The 14,969-nt window shown below is 49.7% G+C and overlaps 1 protein-coding gene across 3 annotated transcripts in view; it reads right to left on the bottom strand.

Annotated features, from left to right (window-relative positions):
* The window catches only part of Igsf3 (immunoglobulin superfamily member 3), an 89,206-nt gene extending 74,600 nt beyond the window's left edge, over positions 1 to 14,606 (bottom strand). For all 3 annotated transcript variants that reach the window (XM_048442197.3, XM_085677918.2, XM_048442196.3), the window contains exons 1-2: positions 14,492 to 14,606; positions 13,219 to 13,892 (exon numbers count right to left, since the gene is read on the bottom strand). In XM_048442197.3, coding sequence (XP_048298154.3) covers positions 13,219 to 13,261 — 43 coding nt within the window. In that variant the 5' untranslated portion in view covers positions 13,262 to 13,892; positions 14,492 to 14,606. The remainder of the gene's footprint in view (positions 1 to 13,218; positions 13,893 to 14,491) is intronic.
* Positions 14,607 to 14,969: the final 363 nt, after the last annotated feature.

The following is a 14,969-nucleotide window of genomic DNA, read 5'->3' on the forward strand; positions in this document are numbered from 1 at the left end:
GCAAATCATTCTTCCTTCTCTCCTATTGCGGGTCCCCCAAGGATCTTTATTAGGCTTTCCATTAGCCTAGTCTGAGTTACAATATTTACTTACAAGTAATAACAGTGAATTTCTTGAAAAATATTTGGTAATTCGGGCATTTCACTAATTTAACTAATCTTCCTCATTAGTTTACACTGTTAGGGATTTGATCATTCTACCAAGAGAAATGACTGAGGCTGCACTTGGGATCGTGGCTACCAAACTCTTTCAAAGGGTACCTCTGGTAGTGGGAACGTGAGCTCACATTCAAAGTGGGTGGAAACAGGAAATCAATACACGACAACTTGAAGAGCCACTGTAATCCAATTTAGTCCAGCACACAGATCCGTGTGAAGTCACAGCCAAACCAGAAGCAAAGCGCATGGAAATGTCAGATCCTGCACCTCTGATGTCTCAACGAACCCGATCTCACTTGTGGGCAGCGGGTCTCAGATGGGCCTTGCAGCATCTCCCTGAGCCAGCTCCAGACACACACTGCAGAATCATGAGTGAGCCAGGATGAGATCTTCACTCCAGCTTGGCTTCTTATTGTTCCGAGTATCAGCGTGGAGACTTAGTAACACACTGGTCACATTCACGGGGCATCCTGAACTCTCTTGACATGGCAAATGAACATTGGGCCTTGTCCCTGTGCCAGGGACACATGAAAACCTGCTGCCGGCTAGAAAGACGCCAGGCCTTTCCAAAGAATACCAGGGCCCATCCGTCCTCCTCGGCAGAACCCTTACAAATCTCCCAGATGCAGGCAGGATGCTCATGGGCTAGGGAGATTATGTTTTGAATGTCTTAAGAGATTAGTTACTTAAAATCCTCTCCGTGACTTCAGTCATCCCTGCCACAGATCACAGAGTAAAAGGCCCCTTGATTAAAGCTTACACACTGGCAGAGGGGGAATATGCAGAAGGAAACAGGAGTTGGATTCCTGATGGGCACAGCACCAGCTCTGGGACGGGAGCTGAATGACAGTGGCAGGGAGGGATGCACAGGAACCATGCCTTCAGCAGCACCGCCAGACTCCTGGACTCACTCCCCCCACCCCAACACAGATAGCAGAGATGGAAGCGAGATCTATCCCCAAATGAGGCCCTGTTCTCCCCAAAAGCCAAATATGGGAAACTGCAGATCCTCTGCAGTGGGGTAAGAGGAAAGAGTTTATCTCCTGAGATGTTCTAAGCACAACAGAGCCGATATTAGGGGAATTTTCCAGCCCTTCTGACACACCTTCACTCTCCTCCCACAAGGCCACCGCCAGCCTTTTCTTCACCCCTAGAATAATTTACCTCTATAATTAAGAAGACTGCGCGGGAAATCTGCCGGGATTCTTTCAAAATAAATTCAAGTCTAGGGACACATTAGTTCTGGTTCTGCCTTCTCCTTCCCAGAAGCCCACTGTTCTAGTCTTCTAGCCAGAGACTATCACTATTCCCAGGGAGGGACAGGGAAAGAGCCAAGTAGGGTGCTTAAACAGGATCTTGCTTTGTCTTAACAGTGCAAAACCACAGGCCCACAGGACTGTTCGGGATGCAGTTTTTCATTCTCAAACACCAGAAGACAATATAAAACTGTTCAGCAAATCATCTCTAAGCAGAGTCAGAAAGGGCTATCGAGTTTGGGGCTAAGCCTGGAACCGATGCGTCATGCCACCCCCCCCTCCCCAAATAACAAGTGTGTGTGTGCATCTGTGCATCAGAATTCTCAGACCACGGCCGAATCACTGTCAAACTAAACCAACAAGGAAATTCAGAACAGCCTCAGGCAAGCACTGCTCACAGCGAGAAAGCAGGGCTAGCACAGAGTTCTCAGGGGCAGCAGCTGCCTGCGCTGGACCACAGCCATGGCCACCAGGCACAGTTTATAGCCAGCTTGAACCTGCAGACTTAAAGATTACTGGAGGAGGAAGAAATCCCTGGCTACCCTGGAGTCCAGCAAGATCTCAGAAGAGTGTAGAGGTACGCCTTCTTAGAGTCACCACCAAGGCTGTAGGATGCCTGGTAAGGGTGGGGCCCAGCAGTGGTGTGGCCTGGGCTATGGATTCCTTGACAGAAGTCACCCCGCATGGTGACAGGGAACAAATGGAAGGCAAAGAAGACCCATCAGCCTTATCACCAAAACCCCGCTACAAGGAGAAAGCCTGGTGTGGACTCCATCTCCTATCCAATGGGAAGAGTGCCCTTTTTCTATTTCTCCCAGTTCCCCAAGAAAGACAGTATCCCCAAGAGCCAATAACAACAGTTGGTCCCCACATCCAGATAGCATCCCCAATAATCAATAGCAACAGTCAGTTCCTGTATCCAGACAGCAATCCCAATAGCTAATAACAGCCGGTTCCTGTATCCAGACAGCAATCCCAATAGCCAATAACAGCCGGTTCCTGTATCCAGACAGCAACCCCAACAGTCAATGACAACAGTCAACCCCTATATCCAGACAGCATCCCCAACAGTCAATCCTCATATCCAGATAGCATCCCAACAGTCAATAACAACAGTCAATCCTCGTATCCAGACAGCATCCCCAACAGTCAATGACAAGAATCAATTCCTGTATCCAGACAGTATCGTCAACAGTCAATGACAACAGTCAATCCTCGAATCCAGACAGCATTCCCAACAGTCAACGGGAATAGTCCACAAATCCAGTGTTCAGGATACTTGCATATTTTCAACAGAAAGAATTTTCTCTGTAACATCTATTACTTTCATCTCCCCACATCGGCAATACTCTAAATCCTTTCCCTAAAGGCCCTTTGTCATGGGCTGCCCTGGGTATTAGTAATCCATGGCCATCAAAGAACTGAGGAGTTAAAAAAAGAAAGAAAGAATGTCAAAGTGACAGCCAGAAAACAGACTTACCTTAAGGGAAAGAAGAGGGAGGGGGAGGGAGAGAGGTGGAGAGAGACCCTTTGTATCAGTGTTCTTAATTAATCCCCCTATTTATTAAAGATTAAAAATACTTATCAGGTGAATGCCTAGACTGTTCGTCAAGGCGTTAAGTTTTAATTCTGAGGCATTTGAGATAACAGAACAATGAGCACTTGGAGTAGACACTCAAATATTTCCTGGGTGAATGGATAAAAGGGTTCGGGAAGTCTTAAAGTAGATTCTAAGAGAAGAGCCCCTCTGGTGGTCTGGGGAAGGGCGTCAGGAGGTCAGACTCTGCAGCCTCAGAGTCTCCACTCTGGGATGGGAATTGACAACCGTCTCCCCAAATAGCAGCTATTTTGGAAAGGCAGTGGAGAGAAAGGTGAGCCAGGCTCTGGGAAGCCACAGCAAAGAGCCCGAGAAGAAACCAGTGCCGGTAGTAACCGGCACTGCACAGGGGAAGGCTGTCTTCTGGAGCGGCACCCCCTGAGCCTGCAGGCTAGTTACCTTCACGGTGAGTGGGGAGAATCCTGTGGAAATGGAAGACTCCATTCTTTTCCAGTCCACGAACAAACAAGAATGTCGGGTTGAGTCAGACACAAACCCCACTGTTTATGGCTGTCTCTTTAAATTCTCCATGGGTTTCGTTTATAATCTAACAGAATTTCAACATTATGACAAGCTGGTCAGTAAAACATGAATGTGCTTAATTTGTCAAATTTATGTGTTTTTCAGGGAAAATACTCAGGATAAACAAGTCAATTATCCTCATTAAATACACTAACATTCAAGGCCAGGGTTTTATTATGACTCTTGGTTGCCTGATGATGGGGAGACGAAATTATTCTGTTGTATAGCTACTGAATGAGTTCACGATTCCCTGGTGACTTTACAAATTACAGCTTCAGCTAGCTATAAAATAAGCAAATCAGTTCTGATATGACTATAAAATTAAGCCTGAAAAAAAGAAGTGAGGTAAATCACCCCTTAAAAACCATGTTGTGGAACAGAATGTTCTGTTTGCCTCCATTTACGTCAGAAAAATGTGCATCTGAGTATCCACGCACAAGTGTCTGAGAGACCATATACTAATAATAAGGAAGATATATCAGTAAGGGATGTGAGACACAGACAGGAGTCTGCACATTTTAATCTCTGTTTTTCCTTTTTCTCTCTTTTTTTTCAGTGTTAGGAATGACATCTAGCCACCCTACTGGCAAAGCAGTGCTCTACCACCGAGCCAGTCCCCAGCCCTACTTCCTATAGACCTTATGACAGTTCTCTTGCTACCTCTGCCAAAAAAAAAGCCTCAAAATTAAAAAATAATAAAGTGAATAGACGTTATCATCTAAATTAAAACCAGTATCTCATCATCTTACTGTTATAGAATACTCTAGCCTACAGCACTTTATTAAATGTTTTAAATTATGACTGCATTCAAACCAAATGCTGTTTTAAAAGAAAAATTTTAAAAAAAGAAAAGAAAAACCTCAACATTTCCTGTAGGCAGGTCCTACCTAAGAGGTTGTGACATTTCACTCGCTGGAAGTCTTTTTTTCCCTTTCTCTCTTGGCTTCCTCTTTGGACTGATACAAAACGCATATTTAACGAGTCTGACTCTGTGTTTTGATTACACAATATGTACATTCTCTAGAAGTCTTTTAGCAAACAGTGAGAGAGTCCTGGAGGTGGGGCAGGGCGGGGCTGGGCAGGAGCAGCTTGACCTGCGGCACAGAGGGCAAGACTCAGCTCCAGGCTCTTCCCTGGCTCTCCACGGAAAGTGCTTCCTGGCTAAGTCGGCCAAGGTTAGTAGAGTAAATAAGGATCGCACACCATTGAGTTACCCAAGGTCCCAGTGGCCTCAAGCTGCCACTTGTGGTCAGGAAGCTGGCCACCTTGGAGAAATCAAAACACTTGAGAGTGTTGCCACTCCCAGGCCAGGGGCAAGGTGCCAACGCTCCGGCACACAGGTGTGTGTGGACTGCCCCCCCCCCATCTTTGCAACCCACAGCCCAGGCCCGGCAGCAGGATCATATGAACGTCAGCTACCATACTGATTACCACACAGGAAAGGCTCACTAATTATTACTTAATAGACAGTGTCTCCGAGAAAAAGCTTTCAAAACGGGTAGCTCTCGGGGACCAAGGAACGCCAGAACGGGCCCTTGAGAACAGGAGGTTGGAAGCCTGCCTCTAGACCCAGGCCCTGCAGGGAGCAGAGGTCACCACCGCAAGGGATGGCAGCAGACAACACTCTGGAGTATCAGACAATGGTGTCATGGGCAAAAACTGATCTGTAAGCAAAAATAACACCAACTCAAGGCAAGCCTGGGCAAACACCAGAGAACCACCACAGAGGGAACACATTACCAGGATCAGCTGGGTGGCATTTCTCCCTGTTGCAATAGCGAGAACAGTGAGCACCAGCAAGCTGGGGGCTGGGGAGGAGGGGGGACACTGACTTTTTTTAGATCCCCAGCTCTGTGGGCTGCTGCGTCTCTGATTATCAGGAGATGGATACCAACAACTGAGACCTTCGTCTGGTTCGAGAGCAGGCATGCGCCTTCCCATCTTTATTTCCGGATCCCTCCACCTCAGGTGACAGCCCAGAAGCTCGGCCACCCCTTCTCCCAGGGATCCTCCAGATTTCCCACTGACAGCTTTCTCTGCCACCTGTCTGTGACCCCAAAACCCAGTTTTCAGACCAACTGTCTGCTCCAGTTCTTACCAACCAGGAGGACCTGGCTCACTGACAATCTTCCCTGCCCTCCTAGAAGTCCCCAAATCCTGCCAGAAATGTCATTTAGAAAAATGTGTAAAATTTAAGCTGCCCCAGAAAGCAGAAGGCACTTGCAGATGGACCAGTGACCAGCTTCTTCCTCGCCTGCAGTCCCTTTGCTGTTCTCGGTCCTTGACCCCTCCCCCAATAACAGACATCCCTCCTCCAAGAGTGTGTGATGTCAGTATTGGCCAGTCTATTTGCCCATCAATTTACCTTTTGTTTCTCTGATGGCCTTTGATTATCACACCCTAGAGCACTGGTTCTCAGTCCTCCTAACACTGTGACCTTTTAAGACAGTTCCTCACGCTGCGATGACCCCCAAACATAAATTATTTCATTGCCACTTTACTGTTACGAATCGTAATGTAAATATCTGATATGTGGCCCCATGAAAGGGTTGCTTGCCCCCCGCCAAAGTGTCACGACCCACAGGTGAGAGCCGCTGTCCTAGAGGGCTGGGTGTGTGCAGCGAAGCCTCACCTGTATGGCGGAGAAGACACTATCTGGTGAACTTAATTAAAGGGCTGGGCAGAGACTCCGTCTGAACGCTCATTAGTATAAAGCCGTACTATAAAGCTTTTTAAAATGCATCTGACCACCTTCCAGCCGGGGAGAGCTAACATAATTCAATCTTCGATCTAGGACCTTGCAGGGCCCCAGGCTCATCATTCTCTCCTTGCTATTATAATTATAGATCCAAAAAAATTAAAAAATAAAAACAGAGAGACTTGGGTGGACAACTGCTGGAAAACTAAACTGGAGAAAACACCTCCAGCTTGTGAGTTTGGCCCTTCTGAAGGCGGAGTTGAACAATGAAAACAAACCCCACTTTGGGGTTAAGGGAGGTTCGCGGCTGAGGTCTTTGTGGAGTACCTGCCTCTGTGGTTCACAATTAGTCACTTAATAAAGGGTTCTTGGTGAGGGAATTTGGTAACATGTGATTTTGACAACTACAAGCTGGATTTTTATGTAACTGCTCATTTCTTTGAAAATCAGGGGGCATTCACACACAGGTGTCCTAAATTTTCTTAAATTGAAAAATCAACGTTTTACAGGGAAGAGCCGTGCTTCACTTCACTGGGAAGTCGAAAAGAAGCAGGTGCCTGCTTGTGGCAAGGGAGGGACTCCCAAAGAAGCTGAAAATGTGAGCGGGCCGGGAGGGACCCGTGGCCAGGAAGCTCCACAGTTCTGTCTGGGAGCCCTTCCTCTAGCTTCAGGTTCCCCGGTGAACGAGAGCAGACGGAGCTCTGGATTCTAAGTCCAAATTCCAAATTCACTATAGTCTACCACAATCCTCTTTCTAAAACCATCCACCCTAACCTGGAAGCTTCTGCTTCAACTTCAGGTCACAGAGTCATCTCCTCAGCCCCTAAAATGTCACACCCCCCCTCCGTGACCCATCACTGTAACTGCTGCCTGCTGCCCACCCCTCCACACCCTGCCCACTCTAAACACTGGAAAAGACACCACATTAGAGCCTTTAAAATCAAGGACGCATCCATACACAAGTGATCTAAACTTACTTAACTAGAAAAGCCAACATTTAGGAATTAGAATATTCGAGTTTCTCACAGAGTACAGAGCGGTAGTGGCGCAGGCTTTTAATATCAGCACTTGGGAGGCGGAGGCAGGTGGATCTCTGTGAGTTCAAGGTCAGCCTGGTCTACAAGAACTAGTTCCAGGACAGCTAGGACTGTTATACAAGGAAACCCTGTCATGAAAATAAAAAAGGGAATATTTGAGGTTTCTCCCCCAACCGCTACAACTTTTTGGGCTTGCTATTAAACCCTGACCGTCTGTGGGGGAATCCAGGAGATATGTAAACCTGAAGAAGGGGGAATCACGTCTTTATTCTCATTAGCCTCTAAGTGAACCTTTGATTCCCCCAGTAATGTTTCTAGTATCAGTGATTCTCCAAATAGAAACCACCACACTTTATCAATGAAGTCGACGCAGTCTCAAAATACCCAACGCTCATCACTATCACAACACCGATGCTGATTGGGTTCAACATTAGGAGCTGCTGGTCTAATGTGTTATGAAAAGAGGCATGCTACTAGATCACACAGTTCTTTTTAAATATTTCGACAGTTCTATTTCAATAGAATTGATTTCCTTTTATGTATGCATTTTTAAAGGCTAGGCTTAGGATTACCAGACTGCCAAAAGGACTCACCGAGGGAACAGAAAAGATCCAGAACCCCCGTTTGGTAGACTGGAGGCCTGAGTGTCACAAACAGCACCACTTGGGTTCAAAACCAGACCCTGACCTACTTCCAGTTCTTTCTAGACCAGTGGTTCTCCACTTTCCTAATGCTGCAACCCTGTAATACAATTCTTCATGCGGTGGTGACACCCAACCATACAATTATTTCATGATTACGTCATAACTGTCATTTTGTTAGTCTTATGAATCACAGTGTAAACATCTGATATACGACCCCCAGGCTGAGAACAACTGCCATTCTAGAGTAAAATTCCTTCCACACTTTCAACTGTGCCGTGGTAGCCAACAGGAAAACAGTATTTACTTTGTGAGGGCTGGGAACATAGCTCAATGGTAATTAACGGACCTAGGGTGCCATGGGTCCGGGGGTCCACTGCCAGCACTGCAAAGTAAACCAAACTAAAACATGTATACCCACCTTTGAACCCACTCACCAAAAATTAACTGAACTGCTACTTCCTTGGTGGGAAACCCAGAACAGTCCCGGGGCTCAAGTAGAGCCCATCCTTAAGCACTTTATACTGAAGGCCGCACTGTGGAAAGTGTTGGCGCACACCCTATAAACACAGTATTCACTGCGAACGCCACACATGTTCTTTGTAATTATATGCTGGCTTATGCTGCTTCCTCGGCAACAACTGTTGGTTCGTCTAGCTCATGTCTTCCCAATAAGGCTCCTTATTGGCCAGAGTCTGGGCCTCTCTCTCAGAAGGGACTCCTTGTCTGCTACCAGAACCCTGGATTTGGAACTGACAGTCCTGGTTTCAGCGCCATACTCTGCCGCTTAAAAGTTTGTGGCTATGGCAGAGGCCGATATTTGTCCTCGAAAGCCTGCACTCTCCTTAAGGCAATATAAGCCTAGGTTTTAAGCACGACCCCTGCACTTAGAATGCATACACTTCCCCGCTCTTCTTGCAGTTAAGTATGGCCACTATGTTCAAGTGCAAGCCAACGAGAATATAGGTTCATACCTTCCGATACGCATCCTTAACATACAAGATTCATCATGAATCCTTCATTAATCCTTTCCTCCCTCCTGACGGCCAGAGCCAGAATGGCCATATTGGACCCTGAGGTAATACTGAGAGTAAATGCCACGCACAGGAAACAAGCCTGCAGGAGCCTGGAGCCCAAATACTGTGCAACACATTAACCTCGCCAGCAATCCATTTTAGGCGAGTTACTTAATCTCCTTGGACTTCAACATCCCCATCTACGAAAGGGTGGGATGGACGGTACCTATTGTCTGAGGTTGCCTTGAGAACTGAATGATGGGCGGTTCACAATTAGGACTGGAGTTCGCAGAGCTGGGATTACTGCTGCTATAGCAATAGCTGGAGCCCTGCCATGGACAGTATAGCAAAAGGAGCAGAGCACAGCCCTGGGTACAGACCGGTGACTCAAACCGCTTACAGTCTAAAGATGCCATTGTTGGGATGGTAAACGACCCCTATACATCCAAAAGTTTGGGCCATGGGGTGGTGGTCTTGAGAGAAGATGGCACCTTTCAGAGGCGGGGTCTGGTGGGAAGTCTTCTGGTCACTGAGAGTTTGCCCTTAAAAAGCAGAGTGGGACCCAGTTCCTGCCCTTCCTTTTACACCCTTGGCAATGAGGCGAGTGGTTTTGCCTGCCCACTGCTTTGCCACCATGATGCGCTCTCTGCCCCAAAGCAATAGAGCCAACCCCTAAAGCTGTAAGGCCCAAATGAACTTTTTCCAGGTTATGTTGGGTATTTTGTTATCATGACGGAAGGCAGATTACCACAAGAGGCGTCCTGGCCAGTCCAGTCCTCCCGACAAAAACCAATTTCTCCAGCACCTTCACTGATGGTACCACCCTTCCAACAGTGTAAGAACAGGCGTGCTGGCTCATCATCCATCAATCACGATGCCCTTCCCTGCTTCAGAACCCTCCCCTGAATGATGTAAACCCCTCCTCTATCATCGGCTCCCTCCTTCTCCTCTGCCTTTGATCACCACGCTCTTGCCTCTGAGTTCATGCCTATCAGTACATCAAAGTTTCCTGCCACCTCTTTTGGAAGCACCCTCTGGCCTCTCCCTAATAACTGGAAGTGAGCGAGTGGAAGTTCATCCCACCCTGCTCAAACAGAAGGCTTCCCAAACCCTACGAATCGTGTGTGTGTGTGTGTGTGTGTGTGTGTGTGTGTGTGTGTGTATGCACACTGGAGAACACAATGCCCACTAACCTCTCCTCTCTGGATGCTTTGTGTACATGCCGGTGGCTCATCTCCTGCGTTTCTCACTGTTAACATTTCCAAAGCTACTTCATCGTACCTGCAACATCCACACTGGCCATGGGAGATATAAGTCCTCATGGTACACAAAACTGAACCGTGCTTTCTGTGTTTACAGCCGACATGCATCTTTCCGGAGTAGCCTCTTCCCCTTTAAGAAGGCATAACCCCTACTTCCTTCTCTTACGCCACTGCCAGTTTTCCAAGTCACAGTCACTCACACAGGCTGTGCCCTGGCACAGGCACGTGCCAGTCACCCCATCTCTCCCACTTTATTCCTTCTCTTCACACTCAGATGAGCCCCCACCCATCTCCTGACCCTCTGGCTCCATCCATTCCTGTTGGTGGAGATGCTGCTGCTCACCAGACCAGGCCTAAGATGCCTCTGGAAGAGACACGAGGGGGTGGTAGCAGCCAATGGCTGCACACTGGAAGAGCCACGGGGGACAGCAAAAGAACAGAACAGTGGGCAGTCAGAAGAATAGGGACAGACACTTGCATTATCAGTGTCCTGAACAGGCAATAAAAGAGAAGCCTGGCCAGGCGGTGGTGGCGCATGCCTTTAATCCCAGCACTCGGGAGGTAGAGGCAGGCAGATCTCTGTGAGTTCAAGGCCAGCCTAGTCTACAGAGCAAGGTCCAGGACAGGCTCTAAAGCTACAGAGGAACCCTGTGTCGAAAAACCAAAGTAAATAAACAAACAAGAGGACCCTGAACCAAACTCCACATCCTGGCAAAGGGCTGGAGCAGAAATGTGCAGGCCTGAAGGTCATACATCTCACAGTTCACCCTGCGGCCCCCATCACAGATGGTCACAGGATTTTCTAGCTCAAATCGTCGTTTCTGGAAGCTGGTCCTCTGTCAGTCTCACAAGCACTAAACCTGACTCAACTTCTGTACAGTTTTATTCTAGGTGTGTGACCAACACGGGCTCCAAACCGCTGGATTCTTTGCTGTTTTAAATTCACATTGATCCACATTACACAGCAAGAATGCTGACACACGAAGCGGACCACACCAGGCGGCCAGCAGGAAAGGAGACTGACGTGTGCTTCTCCCAGGTTAAGACAGAGGTCCACAGTTCCAAACTCCACTTTCACACACATGGGGCCTTCCACCCCAGGAGCCTTTTACAGCCACAAGGCTGTAAAAAGCCACAGTCAGCTTCCTCCAGGGCCCCTCTTTGCACACTAGGGCCCGGGTGGAGGGAAGAGGGCAGCACTCACTGGGTGCCAGGGCCCAGCTCCCCTCCAAAGAGGGACCCAGAGAGCCAACAGCAGGGGGGACCAGCAGGCAGCCTCACATCTCTTCAACAGTGCAAAGGGAAGGCAAGAAGGAGGGAGGGAAAGAAAGGCACTGATGTCATAGTTCCATTTCCCATTGGTGGCTCCTTCTGTCCTGAGTCCCACCCATCCATCCCCTCAACCATACACCCATGCCTGGGAAATGGGGCAGGAGTGGGGGGTGGGAGCTGTTTGTATCCTTCAGTTTCCATGAATTACTAACTGCTGATTCAAGCTGAGACACAATGACAGATCCCTCACAACACCTATAAATACAGTCAAAGAGACCAGCCAAGGGAAACCGACCTGCTTACTTTCCTGTACCTGAGCACACAGGAGACATGAGGATCCTGCATCCCAGCAACAGCACAAAGGGACTAAACTCTCGGTCAGCCAGAGGTGTGCACGTCTGTGCATAAGTGCACTAGGCAGGCAAGGGCTGGCACTTACGGACTCACACTCGTTCCTCAGCTCAGCCAAAGACTCCCCTCCCACAGCAGAGGAGAATCTGCTGTCACTGTCCTGAGGTGGCTGCCCGACTCTCAAGATTTTTTTTAAGAAGATGCCTTCAAGACATCAGCCTGTACCCAACCTTGAGCACCACTGAATGAACACATTGATTATGAATTTCAAACACGGTGCAAGGCAGTCAAGATTTCTTTTAAGGACATCCTACATCTCTTAATTGCAGACTTAGGATGTTTTCTTGAGATTCAGATGTCAATCAAGATGAGGCTGAGATGGGAATTCAAGTCTCTAACTCCAAAGTCCACCCTCACTCCACACACCTGTCAACTTTTGTACGGGTATAGATAATTCAGAGACAGTCTCCAGGCATAAATCCCGTAAGTTCAAGACACCTAGAACAGAGAAGCAAAGGGCCAACACCGACAACTTCTCTGAATGCATAGGGAACAGTCACACAGAGAAGGTAGGGGGTGTGTCCATCCTCAAGGTCTGAGATCTGGTAAAGGAGCGCGCTGGGTGCCGGCTATCAAGTTTACTATAAGCGGACGCATTGGCAGATACACAGTGGGGATGTGCTCGAGGCAGAAGAAGAATGGACAAGGGGGCGGGGAATCTACAGTGGAGATGAGAGCCTTGAGAGGCGTCAAGGGCTCACTTCTGAGACTACAGTTTCTTCTTCCTACTCTAAGCCTTCAGACTTTCCTCTGAGGGTATGAAAACCAATCCTCACATACCCCTTGCGGGCAGCTCCAAGGTCTCCAGCTTCACCTCCTACAAGGACCATGAGCTGAGCTTCCTTGGTACTGAGACACAAGGCTAGTGTCTTCAAACACATTTAGCCTACAGACTTCTTTGGCAAGACAAAGCCTCCCTTCAACCCCCAGCCCACCCACTCCCACGTCCCCCTCCAAAAACAACAAAAAGAAAAGGCACCGTCATTCATTAAACCACCTCTCCCAACAGGGTGAGAATTATGTTGTAACTTCCCTGGAACCAACGGAGACCAGCACAAAAGTGAAAACCCTGGAAGCCTCAGCCCATACACCAATCCCTAAGCCACAGGGGCTTCACCCAAAGGCCCAGGGCAGTAAATACCCCTGCTTAAAGACAACCAGTATTCCACCATTCTTCCTGGGTCAGAAATGGAGCCCCTCTTGGTACCTGAAATCCATTCTGTCACACTCTGGCTACCCCTTGTTGTTCCCCAGAGCCCGGTGTTGATGGGAGAGAACCACAAGGAATTAGCAATGGGAGCAGGTTAAACTTTCACAGCAGCCATAGAACTGATCGGCAGTCACTTACCCAGCACAGCCAGACAGCCCAGCACTGGGAAAAAGCACTTCATTTCGGCAGCCGCAGCAGGAAGAGGACACGGCACTGGGCACGGTGCTTCTCCCACCGCCTAATCTCTCATTACTGCCAATCCACTTATAGCTCCAGGGAACAGTTTGGAAACAGAACTTCACCGGGAAAACGAGATCCAGTCAACGACAGCAGGAGAGAGTTGGGGGCAGGGGAGGGGAGTGGCATAGGCAAGAAGAGTCCTCCAGGCTAAAAAGGCAGGGTCCAGAGTGATTCCAAAGGCGCTCTAGGCTTCTGCCACATTGTATGCCTTGCAGTCTCCACCGGAACTGTGGATTCTGGTGGATTAATCCTCAAGGAAAACGGTTGGAAAGAGAGTCTGAGAAAACCCTTTCATCCGTTGATTATACAGAAATGTCCTTGGCTTCGCAGTGAAGGTGTCTGAGATCTCTCATTCGGATCCCCCGGAGGGAACTAGGTAGGTTTTGTCAAAACCTTGGCCAGTCAAAGCACCCTGACTGGTAAAGACACTTCGGGTTTCTTCATCGAAAAGTCCATCTCCCTCCATGGTGATAGGTCACGGTGCTGTCACCTGCCCCAAAACCTCCCAGATGCACACGAAGTAAGCAGGCATTCAGTAGACCGGGAGCGGTCCCACAAAAGCCGGCAGATTTCTAAAACAAACACAGCAGACGTTTATCCAAGGCCAACACAACCGCCGCAAAACCAAGAGAGGCCGAAGCGCCGGGTTGGCCGAGCCACCCGGGTCCCCTCCCAGGGCTAGGGGCAGCCCGAGTGTGCATCCTGACCTTGTACAAGTCTTACCTTCCGTGCCCTACGCCTCAGTTTCCCCGCCCAGAGCAGGGCAATTATGGTTGTTCTCAAAACACTTTCACCAAATGCCTCTCACTCGCGGGCTTTTCCCGTCGCGGTCCACGGAGCGGGGCGCGGCGGGCAGCCCCACCCTCGGCAGCGCGGGTCGCCAAGGGGCTGGCACGGGGCCGCGACTCGGGGCGCCGGCCGTGGGAGCCGGGGCGCGCCGCGTCCCAGGTGGCCCGCTATTGTTTTACCTCCCCGGCGGCTGATTCTGAGACGCTGGCAAAGAAAAGGCACCGAGAAGAAGGGGGCCCGGGGCTACGCTCGCCGACGGCCGAGCCCGCTCCGCGCACGCCGGGTCGAACGGAGGAAGGGGCTTGGGCCCGGAGCGGGACGCCGATCCTCACGCCATGCTCCCCGCGCCCCCGAACCCCGATCAGCGCCCGCCCGCGCTCACCTCGCCTGGGGTCCCGCAGCTCCCAGCGGCCGATAGTCCGCCAGTACGTGTCCCGCACGCCTCCCAAGAAGCGCAGCTTCCTCCTCACCTCCCGCAGCGGCTAAGACTGCCCGGCTCCCGCCCCGCCCCAGGCCCCGCCCTCCAGCTCCGTCCTGGCCCGCAGCTCCCGGCGTGGCGATCAGGGGCGAGGGCGGTGGCCTCATAGGGACACGCCCCCGGTTCGCCCCGCCCACCGCCCCGGAGCTCCTAGGCTGAGCCCGTGCGCAGCTGCGGACCACCTGGTCTGTGCTGATGGAAAGTTAACCCCGGGTTCGCGCACCGTAGCCCCCTTTCCAAACCCCAGGCTCTGGGGTCGCGTATTTTGCCCGATAAACAATAGCAAAGCGCTTTGCTGGAGACTTAAATTTGGTTTTGTAGTGAACCCCCCACATTGTGTTTCACTCTAGTACAGAATCTGAACCCCTTGCCCAGATGTCTC

This window comes from Myodes glareolus, chromosome 17 (assembly GCF_982192425.1).
Source record: "Myodes glareolus chromosome 17, mMyoGla1.1, whole genome shotgun sequence".
NCBI lineage: Eukaryota > Metazoa > Chordata > Mammalia > Rodentia > Cricetidae > Myodes > Myodes glareolus.